Below are 21183 nucleotides of genomic sequence, written 5' to 3'. Positions count from 1 at the left end.
CATCACACATACTCATTTAATAGGATGAAATATTCTCCGTGGAGTAATCCTAGCCATTGAGGCGTCAGATAATCTTGGCACTAATGTATTGCATCCCATTGTGTAACCATCCTTCAGTTTTGAAAATTTGCAGGGCCGAATGAAGTCAATGATTGTGCATGCAACTTCATCCCGATTCGGACATCGTGTGACCACTGCGGTAAGGCCTCCCTCCTTTTATAAATTTGTATGAAAGGTTCTAAATAATTTATGCAATCAATTTATGCAATGGCTAAAGGACATATCGAAATGATTATGTGCAGCGGCTATCATCTATGCATTTAAGCACTAAAGCAGTCAATACATTTGTAATACATGATCAGGGCGTAGCGTTTAACTAAGAAGCCTAATGATGCTCCCTGCAGCTTTATTTACTGGTTCGAGTTCCATATAGCCTTCATATAACCAAGAAGGTATAAAAAGCGTGAAAGTACTTTCATGCTTCAGACTATTCTTTTCATCGGGACCATTGGCTGCTGGTAACCAATCCCTGGAGCCCTGGAGATGTCACAGGCTTAGATCGACGTCCATATCCTATGAGAAGTAGAGCTATGCGAACGATTCCGTTTATGGGCAATAACAAACATACCGTACTTATTACACACACAATGAGCCCCCCCTTTTTTTAGGTCCTACATGCAACGTGATCTAAGGGAATCTAGGTTTTATATAGATGGCCATCTCGTAAATAAGGTTTACTTTATAGTATGAGGTCAACTTACATCCAGGAATAATGCGAGTGAACCGTTTGAATTAATACTTCTATTTAATTTTATCTATATAAAATAGAAGTTATATAATCTGTATCAGCTACTAAATACGGAGCACATAAGCTAGAAAAAAATGGAACAGATATGTTGTAGATGAGATGGGTTAGATTCACTGGTCACTGATCACCCAGACTAAATTAAATGAGTCGAATTAGGAGGAGGTTAAAACATCCTATAGAATGTCAGTGGGTGTTGTAAGCCTACGGTGACGTGAACTCTATACGTAAGAGTGCATATATAGCATCGCACGGTACCTGGATAGGAATTGGCATTGGTCTAACGAAATTTCACGGTAGAATAAATTGCTAAAAACCTCTAATGTATTACAATCTGGCCTCTGGCCATTTACGTACTATGATTTCTGTATGGATCATATTAGATGTCGTATTAAGCCATCATTCTGACCACATTGCCCGATTAGGAAGGTAAATTGAGCCCCCTACACATGAACAATAGTGGAGCTGATGTCCTCAAGCTGCCATACTGTCTTTGATTGCCTAAATGCCTCCGGCTAATACGAATGCTTCAACGCAGCTAACCCAGACAGGATCATGTAGCTGGCCTAGATGGATTGACTTCACTAGTTCTTAGCAAGAAGGAGGGTGTGAACATATGTCTTGCATGTAGTTCTTGACATCATACACCTCTAGTTATTAGCTATTGGTGAGATATAAGTATAGGGCTATCCCGTAGGATGTTGAGAAGAACAGACCGGTTTCCTATTCACTTGTATAGCTATTTGGTAAGTGGATCGAACACCAACTCGAGGTTAAGGCTGATTGAAAAGATTCAAAATAAACTCGACAAAATGATCTCGTTTCGGAGTGTCTCTATTGCATTGCGTCCATCGGCATCCGCATTCGGCCACAACTCTGTTCGCAATGCCAGCCCAGTCCTTCTTGGGCGCCAGCAGAGGAAAGGCCTGGCAACTGCTTCAACACCCACCGACTTAGGGGCCACAATGCCACCAAATTACTCTGCTCGTGTTGGACAGCTCAAGACATTCACCTTGCCTGAGAAGGTCACTGGATGTCCCGGAGACATTCAAATGGGAAAAGACTTGGTCAACGCGTGGCGTGAAGATGGTATACTTCAAATTGCAATGGACCCTAAGCAGCAGGCTCTCTTCGACAAAGCGTTTGCTGCCAGTAAAAACTTTTTTGCTCTGCCCCCTAAACAAAAGGCGGCTTGTATAGACAGTCAGAGCTATGCCGGCTATATTGCCTCTGGAGAGGAAATTACAGATGGTATTGCTGATTATTCAGAGATCTTCACGGTTACAAAAGATCTTCCTCTCGATGAGCCTCGAGTGAAAGCCAAGTGGCCTTGCCACGGTCCCTGCCCTTGGACAGACAACGAGATGAAGACCACTGTACAGCAGTATATGGATTCCTTGGGTACTAGCGGAGAAAGACTGCTAGGGCTGATTGAATACGGACTTAACCTGGAGCCTAAGACTCTGACTGGCCTAACTCAGGACGGATGGCACCACCTGCGTATTTTGAGGTAGGGGAAAATGGGTTCTATCCAAGAATAGCTCTTAATGTATACTAACCTTGACGTCTAGATTCCCTCAAACCACCAACACCAACGGAAAAGGAAAAGATGGTCGCGGCATTGGGTCTCACACGGACTACGGCCTCTTGGTCATTGCAGCCCAGGATGATGTCGGAGGTGAGATTCCCATTGGGTCCTTAGGTTTATATTTGACTGATCATCTTAAGGTCTATTCATTCGACGCCCCTTCGACGACGAGAAGCTAGAGAATTGGAAGAAGAGTGCCGCTGGTTTCCAAGAAAATGATGAACGATGGGACTATGTGCCTCCTGTACCTGGAGTCTTCACGGTCTTCCCAGGTTTGTCTGTCCTTTGCCTTCCAGTCCCACAAGACTCTCACATTTTTTAGGTGATATGATGCAGTTCATGACAAACTCCTACCTACCATCTACCCCCCACAAGGTTGGCCTCAATACTCGGGAACGATACGCCTTTGCCTACTTCCATGAGCCCAGCTTCCAAGCTGAGATCAAACCAATTCCTCAGCTTTATGATGGAAACCCTCCCGATGAAAAAGTCCACTACGGAACCCACTTCACAAACATGTTTATGAGGAACTATCCTGATCGGATTACATCCGAGCGAATTATTAGAGAAGATCGTATGAAGATTCTGGACCTGCCCGAGGTGCGAACTCGATAAATCATCTCAGGATGGTCGACCATACAGGATTCAACACAAATGATCTTCGCTCACGGACGATTCAACCCTGTCCATTGAGTTCATCGTGCGAGTACTCCAGTAGCTAGTTGATTAGATAAATCGTCCAATGATGCAGATCTTTTACTACTTTTATCTATACAACGAAGGACAACCAGTAAAAACTTTTGCTACATTACGAACTAAATAAATGACATTTAGTCAGAATTTAGAGAACGAAAAAATGAAAAAAGAAATGGGCTGTGTGACAATATGCGCATTCCTCCACATCCTGCCATCTGCATAGAAGTTATGACATGCATCCGATGAGTCCGTATTCTGCCATCCGCATGGAGTGTGGAGTACAAATCAGACGCCTTCCTCTGAATGGCCAGACCATGATACGTCTGTCCATATGCGCAGCTCGGCGGGTTGAATTACACGGAATCATTGGTTGAGGCGGTGTCATCCGTGTTGCTGTTGTGAGCTGTGGCTGGCTAATCTGTAGTCGACTGCGTCCTCTGTTCGACGATATCCGCGGAGGTGGTGCTGATTATTACCGGCCGATTGTATGCTGTAATAAAATCGTTTTCAATAAGCCGCGCTGTCTCGCTATCTGCCTGTCGTAGCGTCGCTTCCTGGAAATGCGCGAGAACTTCAGCGTACGAGGCTCTTTCATCTGATCTTGGTAATGTGCGCACTGCCTCTGCGAGGAAACGTAGTCCAATGTCATAAGTCAACGCATCAAGTACAGCTGTGACATCAGCTGCGCTCCGTATCGCCTCATAGGCCATAATGTCACGAATCCTTGCAATATCATCTTCACTGCGTGTCTCATCGGGGACGTTGTTCAACTGGGGAGATAGAGTTCGACCGAAGGATTCATACACGGAGCGGATGTGGTCAATTGGGAAAGGACCGTTGGTCATCAAGTAAGTTGCCACAGGGTTGGTGGACCATGAGTGGTAGAGAAGCTCCATATTGAGCACACTGCGTTGCAAATTGCGGTGATCCATGGGCTCGCACATCGCGATTCGCGTACTGAAAAGTAAAAAGGCGTGTGACACAGGTATCGGACTAGGTACTAGGGTCGTCGGACGGGGAATAATGACGCCGATGCGAGTCCCCTCTTCGGTGGTAGGTCTTCTCAGGCAAAGAGGGATAGGCAGCATTTCAGATGGTGACTCGGTGGGTTCATCGTTGTTGGATGAGGATGATGCTGTATCGGCAAGTGATAGTGCAGCTAGTGACTCGTTCAGTTCATCCTCGGTGGATGAGGGTGATGGAGTATTGATAGGCGTTATTGCACCCGATGACCCGGTAGATTCATCATCACTGGACGAGAATAATAGTGTATCGTCTGCCGGAGGGGCCATAGTTGCAGGCGTACTGATTGGCCTGTAAAGGTGAAATGTCACACGCGGGGAATTGGATGAGTGAAGGAAGTGCACAACGGGGTTGAAGGAGAGAGGGTCAGATGCAAGTGAGAAGTAAAAGAATGTGTGCGAATGTGAAGTGTGTGTGAGATAATGAAATTCAACTGATATTTCTTCTTTCCAATCCTACACCTTTCATTAAACTATTCACTTTATTCTATCCGAAGTAGCTGTGTATCGAGTACTATAGTACACAGTCAACTTTTATATACCAGCTATAGAATATTAAGAGTAATCTCTGTGATCTTCTATACGACTCTCAGTAATATCCCAATACTCGAGATATGTATGATTCCACCCTCACTTGAGACATGATAGCAATTTTGAGAGAAAAGGAAAGAAGGCTTCTATTCTTTGAATCTAATCAACTCCGAATATAGTTCTATTTATCCTCACGAACCAGATTACGGTACTGATTATTAGGATCTTGCTCCTCCTCTTCCGCCGATTGAACTGTCCTCTTCACGCGACAAGGAGTGCCAACAGCGACAGAGAACGGCGGGATATCCTTGGTGACGACAGATCCAGCGCCAATTGTACAGCCCTGGCCAATTCTTACTCCAGGAAGAATGATAACATTACTTCCAATCCAGCAGTCATCTTCGATGAAGATCGGATGTCCAAACTCAACAAACTTGCGTCGAGATAGAATGCTAGTATCATGGCCAGCAGTGATGATACTGACTCCAGTGCCAATCTGTACACGGTCGCCAATGACAACCAGGCTGGTGTCAAGGATAGTAACGCTGCGAGTGGTTGGTAAATTTCCATGGAACGTGGGGGAAAAGACAGACTCACTTCCAGTTGAGGAAACAATCCTTTCCGATCACAGTATTACACCCGTAATCTGGTAAAAATGGTGGCTCGATGAACGTCCCATCTCCAACTCTGCCAACGAGTTTCCGCAATAGCTCAAGACGCTTGTCACCAATCTCCTCATATGATACCGTCTTGGTGTCTAGCTCGTTGTAGTCCCTGGCCAGTCCCCGACACAGATGCCGGGCCTCTAAAAGTTTCGGCACCATAGGGTTGTACCTGAACTGTTATTAATACATCCTGAGTATATTGCGAATGATACATACATCATTCCTGACACCATACGCTCATAATCCTCGCACATGGGTACTCTGGCCAGTCCGCGAGCAAGCTCGATGATCTCAGGGCGTTTCTCAGTAGCAGCCATTTTGAATAAGATATTATGAGAAGACAGGGATCATACAATAGACCAGGATCATAGATATATGTACAACGAACGGACTACCGGGGTGACCTCCGCCTCCAAGTGGGGTGATTTACCGACAATTCGCCGATGACGTGGGGACAGGCCGAGAGTTGAACTTCCTATTTGGGTAAAATCGCCAGCTTATCGCTTATCGATGTTATCAGTATACCTACTCATGTAGGTAGAGCTCTAAATATAGATCATTGGTACATAATATTGAAACCTTCATGTCCCCAAGGTGAGGTTATAGACCAACTGAACAGGATTTCCAGGGTTATGGATCAAACTTCTGAATACGTCTCACAACCTCCTCCACATCCACCCAAATCCGCTGTCGATTTCGTAACCCCTTGAGCTTATCCCAGTTGAGTCGGATTTGCATAAATACACGATGCCAGTCGGTGGTTGCTCTAGGCAATTTCACTTCCTCCGGAATGATAATCGGCAGAACAAATCGGGACTCCGCAGCTTTCTCGGCATCAAGCTGTGTGTAAGAATCTTCAACCAAGGCCTGGGCATACGCACTCCGTGCCGTGACTACACACTTGATATCTGCTGTTGTTAGGATTGTCCAGGGCGAAGGGTTGTGTATGCATTCAGATTCTTCCCAGGCCTCCCACAGCCAAGGCATTTCTTTGCGTACTAGTTTGTACCACACACTGTTTGGGAGTTGAGCGAATGCCCTAGACGCAATACTTAGACTAGTGATATCGCTAGAGTCTAGGTATTCGATGACGATGAGCCGAATCTCTGCGGGAAGAGAAGAGAGACTGTCGGTTTGCCTCTTGTGAGATGCAGTAGGGCGGTTCGCGACAGGCTGAGATGACTCAATCTCGGAATACGGGTCGGACGAGGAAGGCAATCTTTCATTCTTTGCCGCGGTGAGAAGAATTTCTGGTAGCCCGGGCACGTAAAGGGGATTGGCGACCAGATACTCAGTACCATCGTCATGGCACCACCATTGATCCTGTGAATCATTAACCTCTTTGGCCCGAGGAAAGGTGCCGAAATCATCCCAGCCAAACTCGGCATTACGCCAGGTCATGAGGCCTTCAACGTTAATGCGTTGAAATTGGACTTTGGACTGTCGGCAGAAGATATCAAAGCACCACGGATGGAATGGCATGGCTATATCATCCGGTTCTCTATCTGGCTGGTAGATGTCAGCTTCCGGTTATGCTCTCGAGGCGGTCCATGGACGCATTAGGGAAATGAACCTACATCGAAATTCACATTGTCCGCCTCTACATAATCTATCCCATTTCGTACAGGGCATACTATTGGGCAGGATATATCGCGCGACGGCGTTCCGTCGCAAATTCCAGACAAAGACCAGTCTCCATCAATTTCCCAGGCCGCGTGTAGCTGGTCAGCCCGCCATTGATCCCTTGGATCCGTTTTGCGCACGAGGAACTGGGCAGTGCGACAGCCTCTCGCCTCCTCAGGGGAGATAGCATCGGACGAGTAGCCTGACATTGGACTGTCAAAGTATCCGACGCTCTGCTGGGACTCCCCCCTCGTGGCGCTCGCCGGGTTGAAAGTTTGCAACACCCAGTTGTAGTACGTTTGACCATCGGAGTCATCAGTACTGTTGTCTTCGCAGTCTTCGTTGTTAGACATATCTCCGCCAAGGCTCATGCCATCGGTTGATTCGCAATCAGAGTCATATTCATATGGCTCTTCCTCACAATCCTTTTGGGATTTATAGTCGAGATCTTGAGATGTGTCTTCATTATCTGTAAAATCAAACCCATCTGTCTTTTGGTTTTCAGGACCAGGCACATCCAGCTCCCCAGATTTTAGGCGAAAGACGATGTTGAAGCTCACGCCGCAAAGATGGCAGTAGAACTACCACCCTGTCCTGTCAGATACGTCTTACTAATGCAAAAAAAAAAAAAAAAAAACCTTCCAACTGTACCTCAGAATAACCTACACATGTCAGTAATAGACATGCGTTGTCATAGCTATCCACTTACCCATTTCCAATTGATCTGCAATATGGTTATCCGCACATTGTTCAACAATGCAAAGAGATAAATAGAAGACAAAGTGCCACGAGGTGTTTTTTTTTTTGCTTTTTCTCGTATCCGCGCCCCTTTTCGGACTAGATGAATCCTGAACTCTGTGATTGGCCAATCAACGGTTATCTGCCTAAATGGCATTGTGTTTATTACGTTCGAATCCTCGACGGAGTACGGAGTAGTTATTGTAGAAATGTTCATTGGTTTATCTATAATCCCTCAGGGTGAGTCTATAGACTTGTTATGTATACTAACTTCGTCCGCAACTGTATCCTTCAGGGCATCCCGTCGGACAGCATCAACATCAAATGCAGCTTTGCTGTGGAATATAGTTTCCATCTCTTCAAGACTTTTTCCTTTAGTCTCTTTAACAAAAAAGAAGACAATGATTGCCATGATGATATCCAGGATCGCATAGAAAAGGAAAACGTAACTCCCCCAGGAATTCATCATGTAGCGTGTCACTAGGGAGAAAAGGAAGTTGAAAAGCCATTGTGTTGATACTGCGACCGAGGTTCCAATCTCTCGGATCCGTGTTGGGAATATCTACATGCTAATTAGTTGTTGCCAGGTGATATATGGGTATAGCATTACTTACCTCGGAGGTATATGGCCACGGCAATGGCCCCCAACTAAATTGGTAGATCGAGTTAGTCAGGAATATCATAGCCACCATACCAATACCGGCTGGTGTGGCTTTTGCATTTGGTTCTGGCGTGGTTTCCTTGACAACTGTGACGATAATGAAGCAACCAGCCATTAATAGAGCTGAAATCCAAAGGGTCGGCTTCCGTCCCCACATTTCGGAAAAGAACAAGATATAGATGCCAACAGTGACAAACTTCTCAGCGCCAAAAAGACCAGTAATAAGAAGTGACTGGTTTGTGTTGTTACCGACTAGCAGTTTGAAGAACTGAGGTCCGAAGTAAGCAAGGGCGGTCATGCCAGTGCATTGCTGACCACAGAACATAAAAACTGCAAGGAGTAGTCGGTAACGATTGGCGGGCTCGAGAAGTTCGCGCTTCTCGAATCCCTCGGTTGCTCGCAATTCCTCCTCAAGTCCGACTCGGATTTCGTTGAATTCTGCCTTCACTTCGGGACCTATTGAGTGCTCATTAGCTCTGTATCCCGTTATTGCTTTGTAGGGTATATGTTACTTACCTTCACTAGCTCGCATCCATTTTAGACTTTCCCATGCTTCGTCAAAGCGCCCCTTCTTGGCCAACCAGCGTACACTTTCGGGCATAGCACACAGACCCAGTGCGAGAACTCCAGCTGGCACCATCTGGAGACCAACGGGAATCTGCCACTGCTTTGAAGAGGCGGGCAGCGTGATCTTCACGGCATAGTCGATCCAGTAGCTCAGCATCACACCCAGTGCGAATAGCCATTGCATTCCTGACCCTAGCTTGCCTCGGATTTCCTTGGGTGCCATCTCGGCATTGTATGCTGGAACGACCGCAGTGCCTGCACCGAGACCTAGACCAGCGACAAACCGCCCAATGTAGAAACAGGCTAGTGAATGTGAAGGTACTACCTGCAATATCACACCGAGGCAGAACACAGTCATGGCTGCCTGGACTGTTTTCTTTCGTCCATACCGTTCTGACACCCAGAAGATTGCCAAGGCCGATAGGAATGCGCCTACATTCTGCAAGCTTACCATCACAGCACTGACGGTTGTCTGATCCTTGTAGCCAAAATCATCGATGTAGGACTTGAACTCGAGGATACCACCTATTTACCAAGGCTATCAGCGATGGTCACTAGGTGAACTTTTCTTTTTCACTCACCAACAATCCCAGTGTCATATCCAAACAAGAAACCCGCTGTACAGACAAAATATCCAAAGAAATATGCCCGGAAAGCCCCGAGCTTGGTTCCTGGCAACCCCATGCTGTGCGACGTAGTACTCAAGAAGAGATTAGCAAGAGAGAATGAGGGACTTTAAAAAGAACTCGGAGCCCATTTGGAAAATTTTAAATATAAGCTCCGCAAGGGATGATTATCTGATCTACAATCCAAGAGTCCATATACAGCACGCAAGCTTTGATGCCGTATACGCCATAGCACGCCATAACGTTTATATGTGAAACATCCTCTAAGGCTCTAACCACCAACAGACACCTAAGAACCAACAAGATGCCATATAGCAAATGCTTGACAATTTAGTATTGGAAATTTTCTATACAAAATCGACTGATCTCTTCTATGAGTTGGCAGTCTCCCAAGAGCTTCTCCGCATTTTGCCAAGAGCCCCCCGGATCGCGGATCGCCCGTTTCGGCCTGTCGCGTCGCTCGTCCCGAAGATCTATACTACACGTGTTTATGTATAACAACAAGGGTTTACGAAAGAGGTAAGAAGATGAGCTATCAATTCTCCGGTCATCCTAACAAAATCATTACAGGAAATCCTCGGCATACTCCTCGTATTCCTGCATGAAGTCCTCCATGTTGTACTTATTCTTCAGCTGTTTCTCTGATAGAATCATATTGCCCGCTTCAATGTATCCTTTTCGGAATGTCGCGAACAGTGTCGGGCTCCTCGAATAATGTGGGATAAACCATTGGTTATCCCCTGTCACCATAGCTCCTTTGAAAGCTTGATAAACAATATCGGGATCTTGACTCAGGTCTACCACCTCGCACTGGCCGAAATCTAGAAGATACATCTGAACCGTGCGGTGCTGTAAATCTGGCCCATGTTCTGGTCCCTGGGCCTCTGTGACCGATGTGCCAAGCACAAACTCGACATCATCACCGTTGACGGCAGCACCCCAGTGCAAGATTGCGTATGCTTTGCCCATTGCCCTTGCAAGTGGGATAGGATCAATCCCAACCTGCTCCATCAGACCAAGATACAGAGGAAAGTTTCTCAGCGGGGTTACGCGGTCAAAGGTGCCATTTCTCTTGCCAAGGTAAACTCGGGCGAGGCAGTGCTTATTTGGAGTGTGATTAAGGAGGGCTTCGATCTCAGTGCTATCGAGATTTTGTTCGGGTGCGTAAAACTGAGAGATGAAGGCTTTTCGCACGACTTTCGGTAATGGAAGAATTCGCTCCATCATCACGAGGTCCCCGCGCATGCGGTAGGGCCGGGGGGTCTTTGGTAGGATCTCATCCCAAAAAGCGTCGTTCTCTTTCCTCGAGATAAACTGGAAGGGTTTCGGAACGTGGACTTCACGGTTGATGGAGTGGTAATGCGCAAATGCGGTCGAAATATACCAATGCAACGAATACTCATGATGGAGATTCGATCGTCGCGTTTCGTTTCCGGGTGTTTCCTTTTTCATAGCCAAAGGCTTCCCGACCTGTTCAAAGACTACTCCCTGTAGCCCGGCTCCGATTTGATTGAGCTGTTGCAAGTGGGGTTGAAAACCCGCATTTTGAAACTGGAGACTGAATGAAGAGGCCGTCGAGATGACGGAATTCAGAGAAAGAGATTTAAGGATATCTGAGTCTGCCATTAGGAGATTTGCGACCAATTCTAAGTTCCAGATCGCTCTTTTTATATTGTGCCATGATAGTTGAGGGTCTGGACGTGTGCGGTTTCTAGGTAACCGCCATAACATCTAGGCAGCCCTGGAGTTTCCCATAAGTTATACAATATCTATTTACTTCCTGATTTACTCTATAACTATATTTTCAAAGAACGCTTCTGTACCCTATAACAAATTGTGACCATTTTATTATCTACTTACGAGTACAGGATTCAAGGATCATAAGAATCGTCGCTTAGACGTCCTCTTTTCGAGTCAGTTCGGTAGTCATTTCAGTAGTTTTCTAGCTATGCTGAGATGTCATTTTTAGGGGTCCCCTTTCAACATCTTTAATTTTTGATTTCATAGGCAGAGTTAGTAGATAGAAGAAGGATTTCCATATAGGGCTCGGTTGGGTGATAATTCCAATTCGAGACTTATGGGTCAATGTTATGAATTCAGCATCGGCTCTTTTTAATACCTCTAAAATCGAGTAGACCTTATTTTTTGTTTTCTATCGTAGATATAGCTTTAGTATAGATGATGATGTTGTAGTAATATTGTAGGGCGATGCAAATGTGAATACCAGAGGGCTGGATTGGGACTACTTCATTGCGTTTGCTCTCCGGCCAATACAAAATCTTCAGACTGGATTTTTTTCTCATTTATTCCTCATAATCCTTTCTCACTTCCCTTCTCTTCAGCTCTTTCTTTATTCTCTGTCACTCTTTTGCTACCATTCTCACCTTCCTCTCATTTTCCCACTCCCTCTCTCTTCACTTATTATCCATTTTATCTTCAAGGTAAAGGAAGGCAAATACCTACACTTCCTACTGATTCGCCTGGCTAATCCATGTTATCAATGTCAGATCACCGCGATGCGCGTTCCACTCACTCCCTCCGAGCATCCCAACCAGCATCTACGGAAGTTGGGCGCGAACCCTGACCTCCCAGTCAGCGCTGCCTTCGTTCTGGTTGGCCTACACCGAGGCTGGAAGCCAGGCTCCAAGACTTGGAAGAAGAATTGGAATACCTGTATGAATATGGAGTACGACCGGCTCATTGGCTGCCGTGTGAATAGCCTGGCCACCTGGCAGGGCTTATGCGCGAAGGTGGGAATTGAAGGTTCCTTCACCTCGATTAACCAGTGCAAGAAGGTACGATCCTAGTCACAACTAAGTTAACATCACATGCTTACCAGTGTACGTAGGCACTGGCTCGGGTTCACGTCAATATCGTTGACCTTTTGGACTTTTGGGATATGGATGTCACTCCAATTCGCTTTAAGAACAAGGAGGACCTCGCCGCATACACCAAGGCCACAAATAAATTCTTTGGTAGACACATCGCCAAACAGGACAAGGTACTGCGTGTTCTGCTCCGTCACCTTATTTGAAGGTTCTCATACTTCCGATACAACAATGTGACTTGAAGGCATACATACGATTCTAGGGGAGTTTTTCACGGTCTGCAGTGTTGATTTTCACAGCGATTTGATGGGGAAGCTTTTTTTTGATTTTACGATAGCTAAAATGAGGATTTGAAACATCGAACCTACCTCTCCAAATATGCGTTTAAGATAAAGATTTGTATACATACTATGGTGTTACAAGCTGCCCCTGGACTGGCAAGTTACGCAGATATTCCAGGCTCCGATATATATAGTGCATGACATGACATATAGAATATCGTACTCTACGCGACAATTCTTTTTTCCAAGTGCCATGGCAGCTTTAATACTCACCTCATTGTATCACCTCTCTATTTTCAGTTCTCTATTCGACTCTCCCTTTTCCCACCTGTGAACTTCATCTGCCACTCATTTGTGAAGATCCTCCACTAACTCCTCATCTATCCCAAACCTCCACCGTTATTACATTCCTCGTTGTTAAGGTAACTAAATTGAAACCCCAACTCTTTCTTCCAATTATATAAGCTGACTTGGGTTGTCAAATCGAGACGACCACTACTATGTGGACCTTGGTCGCTCCTTTGGAACATCCTGACCAGCTTCCTCGGGATCTCGGCGTCCAGTATGACCGGATTCTTTCCATCACCTTAGTATTCCATATTGTCGACACATAGTGAGGCGGGAGGCCCGATTCAAAGTCTGGGAACTGGGACTGGAATGCTTGCATGAACAGCAAGAACGGCGTATTGATTAGCGTGCCATGTCACCTACCTCGCAACCTGGTTAAAGTTGTGTTCAAAGTGGAAATCCAGTCGAGAGTGTGGACTCGTACTAGATCCAAGAATAAGGAGGCCCTTGGCAGATACACAATTTAAATCCAGCGGTTCTTCATTCGAGACCTTGCAAAACAAGATATGGTCATTCGGGTTCTGCTGCGCAAGCTCATTTGAAGATCCAGGCATATCATCAATATGTATGCACGGGGAGCGTGCAGTACAGTGAGAACTACAATGATATGGGGAGAGAAGAGGATATAGTGGATTTTGGCTTTCTATATAGCTGACACCTAACAATCTGAGCCATTGAAAGTGTTTTCTTCATGGTGTTGACTATTGCTGTCGATCATAACAGGTCATGGGTTCGAGGTTCCTTCCTACAAGAGCTTCCTTTCATTCCACTTTCTTATGAGACAGTCTCCCTCTTCGGCTCTCTTCTTTCTCAATTATCTTCCACCGTCACTACACTCTTACAACCCGCGCATACCCAACTTCATTATCTCTCCTTCTCTTAACTTAACACCTCTGCCTACTTCATCTTTAATAACGGTAAACAAAGTGAAATCCTCTGCCTTTCTACGGAGTTGCCAAGCTAACCAGTCCTTTCAACGCTAGACACACATTTACCACTATGCTGGTCACGCCTGCTTCTTTAGGGCATCATAACCCGGCCCTGAGAGATCTTGGCGCACCCCATAACCCTCACCTCCCAATCACCTATGCCTTTGGCCTCACCAGCCTGCAGCGAGGCTGGAACCAGGATTAAAGAAGTGGCAAAAAAAGTGGAATGCTTGCATGAAAAACGAGTATGACCGACTGATTGGCAGTCACGCCACCAGCCTCATAATCTGGCAACAGCTGTGTGCCAAAGTTGGAATTGAGGAATCCTTTGCCTCAATCAATCAATGCAAGAAGGTATGTATCCTTGAAGTTTTGGGAGCAACTTGTTTATTTCACTTGCTTACTAGTCTAGGCCTTAACTCGCGTGCATGTGAATATCATCGATATCCTTGACACATGGAATTCCGATTTGACTCCCCCACTGTTTGAAAGCAAGCAGGCACTTGCTACGTACACCAAGACGAACAACAAGTTCTTCAACCAAAGTATAGCCAAGAAGGACGACGTCCTTCGAGTTCTTCTTCGCAAGCTTGCGTAAATAGCCACTTGCTCCCTGGTGCCCAAGCTTGCCTTTCACTTTCGAAGGCACAAGATCCTCTCAGTCTATTAGGTACATCAGGTACCCTTTGACATACTTGGAATGATTTGGATTTGTACAGCTAGAAATTAATTTGGGCCTGAGGCAGCCTGCAAGGTCTGAGGGAATTTTGCAGTACATCTCACTAAGAACATGAACCTTTGACTCTATTGTCTATATTCCATACTATATATTCTACTTGTAGCTCTTATGGTTGTCTCGTTCTCTTCTAAACACCGTCTCGCCTTTGTATATCCCGTTTCCTGCCCTAATTCCTCTCCCATTTGCCGCTCTCCTGCAGTCCAGCAAGCATTAGCGAACCCTTGAGTGCTCCATCCAACCAGGCACTGGCTCGATTTCACGCCAACATCGTGGATCTTTTGGGGTTCTGGGACTCTTTATTTCACCCCTATCTGGTTCAAAAGGAAGCCCTTAGTTGCTGTATACACAAATGTAACAAGGTGTTCTTCGTGCTGAGACATCGCGAGGTACAGCGGGGTTCTCATATTTTCACTGCGTACGCTCTTATAAATATCCTAGGAAGGGGCCGTGGCAGTAGAAGCCGTGGCGATGCTCTCAATTAGATCAAAAGAATGATAAATCTGAGAAGTCTGGTCAACAGCACAAACCTCGGAAGGGCGCGATACACCTACACGAATGATAACAGTGACCTGAAGTTCACATCGTAATCGCGTATAGCAAAGCACCAATCTAAATGGAAGCGTCTGGGGAGCGTGGTCTCTTTCAGATGCCATACCTTCCTCGGGCCTCAATGTCCCTTCCCAAGTATAAATTAGCCGTCAGGACTTTCCTTTCTGTTTATGAAGTCGGTAAACAATAATATGCAAGAACCTGACACTGCAGGAACGAGTATCTCAAGCTGAGCCGAGTGTAATCCACATAATGACCATGTCATTTTCTACCATCATTCAATGTTCCGCAATGTTACTTTTCTCTGGCCTCCCGCTCCTAACTATACTTCCATGGGTCTTTCACATCTTCGGATACCTTTCCAGCGGTAATAAGTTCAACGCTCAACTCGCCGGGAATGCCACATTTGACTATGTTGTTGTTGGAGGGGGCACAGCAGGTCTGACCATTGCGACACGACTCGCAGAGCAGAAATACAAGGTAGCTGTGGTGGAGGCAGGAGGCTACTATGAGTACAATTATCCACTGGCTCGAGTCCCAGCATCTTCCAGTTTCGGAGCTGGTGCTGATGTCAAAACTAAGACGCCAATCGACTGGGGGTTTGTAGTGCACGGTATGCCAGGTACAAATCATCGTGATATTCATTACCCAAGAGGTAAATGTCTAGGCGGGTCGTAAGGGATCATCAAGATAATACTAGCGATATTTTCTGACCTGGATTAGGTCCGCATCGAATTTCATGATGTACCAGAGGTCAGTCATCTTCAATTCTTGAGATCGTATATAGCGCTAATGTTTACAGACCCTCTGTACAATCTATGGCTAAATGGGCAGAACTTGTCAACGATCCCAGTTATCTTTACGAAAATGCATTGCCATTCTTCAAGAAGACCGTCTCCTTTTCACCCCCAATCGGAACTCGTTTCGCGAATGCTACTCCTCTGTTCAACAGTACCGCATTTGATAAAGACGGCCAGCCGCTGCAAGTTTCATATCCAAAGTATGCTACGCCTTTTGGCACATGGGCAAAGGGAGGCTTGCATGATCTTGGCATTGAAGAAGTGCAGGATTTCAACAGCGGCTCCTTGATAGGCCATCAATTTTGTGCAATGACAATCCGACAGTCGGACGCATCTCGAAGCAGTTCTGAATCCGCATTTCTGCAAACAGGATCCAAGCGTCCTTCGTGGACATTGTATCAGTTTACCATGGCAAAAACGATTCTCTTCGACCATCGAAACCGAGCAACTGGCGTGGTGGTTCAAGAAAGAAATCAATTTGTCCTGACAGCAACACGAGAGGTCATTCTCTCTGCCGGTGCTTTTCAATCACCACAGCTCCTGATGGTTTCTGGCATTGGTCCTGCCAATGTGCTCAGTACTTATAACGTCAAAGTGGTCGTGGATCTACCGGGAGTAGGTCAGAACATGTGGGATCATGTGTTTTTTGGTCCCTCTTATCAGGTTAATGTGCCCACTTTGGGGATGCTGAGAAACCATTTTTGGTTCCTTCTCAGTCAGCTTCTAACATGGGTTCTCCGAGGCAATGGTTTCTTAACCAACCCATCGACGGACTATGTCGCATTTGAGAAGCTTCCGCCGGAATCCCGCTCTGGACTTTCTAGGACCGACGAATATGAGCTGGCTTGGTTTCCGAGTGATTGGCCAGAAGTAGAGGTGAGATCAGTCTCCCGTTTGTCTTCAGATTGTCACACTAACCATCCAGTTCACTTAGTATATCGCAGGATCTGCATACGTTGGAAACTTCTCAAATCCATTTGCCCAGCAGCCTCGGACTGGGCAGTATGCTAGCATTATCGCGGTGCTGGTGGCTCCAACATCACGGGGAAACGTGACTATTCGTTCATCTAATACAGCAGATGCTCCAGTTATCAACCCCAACTGGTTAGACACGGAAACCGATCAACGAGTTGCGGTCGCAGCATACAGGCGGGTGCGCGAAGCTTTTCGGTCTCAGGCAATGGCCTCTGTGATTATCGGGCAGGAGTATTTTCCTGGGAAGGGTTATGAAACCGATGCTGAATTATTACATATTATTAAAAGCACAGTAATGACAATTTATCATGCAGCTTGTACCTGCAAGATGGGTATCCAAAACGACAGCATGGCTGTTGTCGATAGCCGAGCAAGGGTATTTGGGGTCGCAGGGTTGCGAGTTGTTGATGCGAGCGCATTTCCGATCCTCCCACCAGGTCACCCTCAATCAGCAGTTTGTCAGTTTCGCCCTTCCTAGCTGAGATTATCATTGCTGATGTATCTTCAGATATGCTAGCCGAAAAGATCGCGGCCGATATCATTTCCAACGGATCAGACTGAGAATTTTGTTGTTCCTACGTATGAAACATCGAGAGCATGCAAGGCTTTTCCAATGATGAGACAAGGCGGAATTGAGAAATCATTGCCTCTATAATATCACCATATATCTTCTAAATACATTTGATTCAATGTATCAAACATGTTGTAATCGCTGGGGAGACAATTGGCCGAGAATGCAAAGCCGAGGTTGTTAATAAACACCTCATCAGGGTTAGGGGTTGCCCCAAATCCAATCATGCCACCGTTATCATATTGCTGAGGACTGTTGGAAGTAGGAACATCAAACCAATTGATAGTTGGAAGTGGTGGGGCCAAAACGGTATTTTGGGCATACGGATCTTGCGGGTTCAGCAGGCCTCGGGATAGCTCAGTCGCGGCCATTGGCCCTAGATAGACATCCGTATCTGGTGGTTGACATGGGATTGCGCAGGAATCATTGCATTCCAATGAAGGAGCAGGCGGCATATGATCAACATCACAATTTAGTCGTTGGCAATACAATTTCTCCAGATTCCGTCCGATACGCTTTGCGATATTCCAGGACGTCGATAGTTCCCGTAGAACCTGAAGGCAAAGTCCCACGGCTGCCTGTGGTGACGGGCGGCCTCGTGGGGCCTGAGTACCTGTACTAGACTTTGCGGTGGGATTAAGGCAGCAATTTTCAATAATGATTATTGCCGCTGATAACATGGCGTGCGTGGTTGTTATGGGGCTCCGCTTAAAGCTGCCGAATGTCTGTCTATATTTCTGGGCCACGACGCACATTCCGCGGGCGGAGTTGCCGCATACTGTTATGAATTTCTGCTTATCGGCAGGCGGCTCGGGTCCTTGGTTGTTGTTCTGTTGTTTCTGTCGGTCCGTGGGATGGTTGTTCAGAAAGGGCACGCAAAGTAAAACGCACACAGTGTGGTATAACATGCATAAAGTGTAGGTGTGAGGAGATCGGGAGGGACCAGATGGGCGGTCGACTTTGAGCTCCGGTGCAAGATCGTAGTACCAGGTCTTGAGTTCGAGTACACATGAGTCGAAAAATGCAGACCGTTGGTTGGGTTGGAGGAGTGGCTTTGGGGACCAGCTAGGGTGGGCTATGTCAGCAAGATAGGTAGATGCGAAGAATTATTGAGGAGACTCACAACGAAAGGAGAACTTTCTCAAATATACGACACAGGTCAATCATTGCCCTATGCAGCTGTACCACGTCTCTTTGAGAAGCAGCCCTTAATTGTCCATTGCCATTTGCTGAGGGCAGATACACATCCGAGGCACACAAAGGGAATGGCTTTTTAACGACACCCTGGGAGTCCTGTGTGACACAGAGTAAGTTTGATGGACAGGAAATATTCTTTGTTGTACAGCATACCAGTAACGTGCACACCCTGCCTGTGTAGCTTGCTGACAGTTTGTCGTGGCAATACAGAGCCCAGTAGATCTGTCTTCGCAGTTCAATTTCGATGGCCGGAAGAGCAACTGCTCCGGAAAGGACCGAAGGGTCCATGTTGAAACCCATATCCAGGGCCAGGCGATTAGCCATGCCTTGATGCAGCCACCCAGCAGCATCAGATCCCATTGCCTGTCGGACGTTAGGGACCGGGTCTTCGGGAAAAGGGCTCATGAGACTTACAATATAGGCCATTCCCATAATTGCCAATGACTGAATTGTTGTAATCTTGGGCCATTTGAGATCGTTTTGAAGTAATTTTTCTGCTTGATCAAGAAATATCTTGCCAGCTGTGTTAGAATCATTAGGGTCTGATCTCACTTCTATGCGATCGCAATATCGTGACCCTAAAGCGAGGATACAGTTTAGGAGAAGGGGGCTAAAGTATCGTCCGCCGCATATCATGGACTCTCGGAACAATTTCTCGTTCACCATCTGAAACCATGGCTGCTCCCACTCGAAATACAGGTCGATCAAATGAGATCGGAGCGCGTCTGGTATGAAGCTTTCTTCTAACGAGTCTGTACTCTCATTCCAGGGGGTTTCACCAGTCTGTATTGACGGGTCATCGGACTGATATGACTCTTCGTTGGGCAAATCTAAGGATTGTTAACCATCTCTATACTGAAAGCGAAAAAATCATACGACTTGCCTTTGGACGATGATCGAAACAGTAGTCGCCCACTTGTCGGCCCAAAATACCGCACCTCGCCATCTTGATCGAAATTTAATGACTCGTCAAGAGTCAGTGCGCCGTCAAACGTAGGACACAAGTCAACAACATTCGAGCAAGCCGGGGCACAGTCAGTATCAGGCTCTGGATTTTCAGTTTTCGACATCTGTTGAATGGCGGTATCAGGATCAATGCCATGGGTTTGCAGTGCACGCTCCAACAGTTCAATTCGATTGCGCAGCATGACTACATAGGACTTGGGGGCTGGCTGGCGCCCGTCCTCTGCTGTGGAATACTCGCATTGAACGCCACGGTCAAGGCAGCGAGAGCAAGACGGTCGAATTCCATCACACTGGTTTGATATTAGCATGTTATTTATTCGGGTCATAAATTGTGAAACACTATCTTACTTTAGCTCGTCGCTGTCGACATGTCTCACAGGCTCGGGAGGTATACTTTCTACCTCGCTTGCGCCTAGCGGCTTCATCTGCCGGCACGGGCATAGCTGGGTGATACACGAAAGAAGGTGTAATTACTTGAAATATTTCCAGTATACTTCAGTCATCAAATGTCTATTTGGGATGAAGTGCTGCTGAGGTTGCCCCGGTGCCTTCAACAATCTGACATTACAAAGCAATGCAATTACCCGTTGACACCTTACCGCCTCAGGCACCATTTGATACCTTGATATTCAGGCCATCATCCTCATCTGGTGGTTAGTTAACTAACTAACTAGTCAAGATCCTCTCCATACAATATTGAAGGATCCTTAGAAGAATAAGTGAACCGCTTATATGGCCTGTCCTTTTCGTCTTTTCAGTGATGTACAATATAGGCTTTTTAATGTACTTTTGTTAACTATACGTCCTTTTAAGATATAGATCCAACAATATGGAATGTAAAATTCTCAAACAAGGTTTTCTAAACATGGGTATGTAACTATTATTGCTTTTAAGTGAATTGACTAGGGGTTTCAGATGTCCAAAAGAGAAATGATATGCAGATATATGGGAGTTGAACACCTCACAGGGAACCCCACAATGAAGATCCAACGTCTCTGTACGTAATTACCTCTCGGGATGTGCACTTCGCACGGAGAGGCCTATAAGATAGAGACAGAGTAAAGTTCAGTCGGGGAGTATGAAAGTGAATTCCATTTCGTTCAAAGAATCGAGATCATCCATAGAATCACCAGAAACGTAAAAAGTTGACCATCAGCTGACTACCCCGCATATCCAGAAGACCAAAAAAGAAGAAACTTGAATGTCCCCCGACCATTCCGGCATGGATTTGCATGAGTGGTAGAAGCCCGTTAATGCTACACCTTACCTCCAGAGGCACTTATAGATCTAGTAAAGGGATAAAATCAAGTGAGAGTATCCATGGGTCCATGGATGATAGAAGTATTTCATGCAATAACATATCAGGAGAAATGCATGTTACTACATCTGGGGAATTAGGAACTACGTCCGACGGCGTCCAAGAATGTTTTCTTTTTTTTTTTTGTGTTGCTGTAGAAATATCGAGGAATGGTATGAAG

General features: G+C 46.0%; 7 protein-coding genes across 7 annotated transcripts; 3 read left to right on the top strand and 4 right to left on the bottom strand.

Annotated features, from left to right (window-relative positions):
• Window positions 1–1617: 1617 nt before the first annotated feature.
• On the top strand, window positions 1618–3008 carry PGRI_082270 (isopenicillin N synthase family dioxygenase; the record flags this gene model as incomplete). Its single annotated transcript, XM_040795941.1, has 4 exons — window positions 1618–2315; window positions 2377–2483; window positions 2534–2665; window positions 2716–3008. 4 exons carry the CDS (start codon window positions 1618–1620, stop codon window positions 3006–3008), a joined length of 1230 nt encoding a protein of 409 aa, XP_040650479.1.
• A 494-nt stretch (window positions 3009–3502) lies between these two features.
• Window positions 3503–5624, bottom strand: PGRI_082260 (sugar O-acetyltransferase; the record flags this gene model as incomplete). The annotated part of the gene is made up of 4 exons (XM_040795940.1): window positions 3503–4567; window positions 4842–5187; window positions 5240–5476; window positions 5524–5624. 4 exons carry the CDS (start codon window positions 5622–5624, stop codon window positions 3503–3505), a joined length of 1749 nt encoding a protein of 582 aa, XP_040650478.1.
• Window positions 5625–5937: 313 nt separating this feature from the next.
• On the bottom strand, window positions 5938–9580 carry PGRI_082250 (Major facilitator superfamily domain, general substrate transporter; the record flags this gene model as incomplete). Its single annotated transcript, XM_040795939.1, has 8 exons — window positions 5938–6816; window positions 6885–7511; window positions 7582–7592; window positions 7640–7654; window positions 7936–8230; window positions 8283–8785; window positions 8846–9421; window positions 9478–9580. 8 exons carry the CDS (start codon window positions 9578–9580, stop codon window positions 5938–5940), a joined length of 3009 nt encoding a protein of 1002 aa, XP_040650477.1.
• A 506-nt stretch (window positions 9581–10086) lies between these two features.
• Window positions 10087–11148, bottom strand: PGRI_082240 (uncharacterized protein; the record flags this gene model as incomplete). Its single annotated transcript, XM_040795938.1, has 1 exon — window positions 10087–11148. The coding sequence occupies one exon, from the start codon at window positions 11146–11148 to the stop codon at window positions 10087–10089; it is 1062 nt and encodes a 353-aa protein (XP_040650476.1).
• An 890-nt stretch (window positions 11149–12038) lies between these two features.
• PGRI_082230 (uncharacterized protein) lies at window positions 12039–12556 on the top strand (the record flags this gene model as incomplete). The annotated part of the gene is made up of 2 exons (XM_040795937.1): window positions 12039–12317; window positions 12371–12556. The coding sequence occupies 2 exons, from the start codon at window positions 12039–12041 to the stop codon at window positions 12554–12556; spliced, it is 465 nt and encodes a 154-aa protein (XP_040650475.1).
• A 2931-nt stretch (window positions 12557–15487) lies between these two features.
• On the top strand, window positions 15488–17532 carry PGRI_082220 (GMC family oxidoreductase; the record flags this gene model as incomplete). The annotated part of the gene is made up of 5 exons (XM_040795936.1): window positions 15488–15795; window positions 15920–15949; window positions 15999–16872; window positions 16931–17429; window positions 17480–17532. 5 exons carry the CDS (start codon window positions 15488–15490, stop codon window positions 17530–17532), a joined length of 1764 nt encoding a protein of 587 aa, XP_040650474.1.
• Window positions 17533–17628: 96 nt separating this feature from the next.
• PGRI_082210 (fungal specific transcription factor domain-containing protein) lies at window positions 17629–20130 on the bottom strand (the record flags this gene model as incomplete). The annotated part of the gene is made up of 7 exons (XM_040795935.1): window positions 17629–18607; window positions 18666–18835; window positions 18893–19102; window positions 19154–19569; window positions 19656–19889; window positions 19940–19995; window positions 20054–20130. 7 exons carry the CDS (start codon window positions 20128–20130, stop codon window positions 17629–17631), a joined length of 2142 nt encoding a protein of 713 aa, XP_040650473.1.
• Window positions 20131–21183: the final 1053 nt, after the last annotated feature.

Source organism: Penicillium griseofulvum (assembly GCF_001561935.1).
Source record: "Penicillium griseofulvum strain PG3 chromosome Unknown contig_10, whole genome shotgun sequence".
NCBI classification, from domain to species: Eukaryota; Fungi; Ascomycota; class Eurotiomycetes; order Eurotiales; family Aspergillaceae; genus Penicillium; species Penicillium griseofulvum.
The sequence above is the reverse complement of the archived record's forward strand: the minus strand, read 5'-3'. Positions and strand labels throughout refer to the sequence as shown.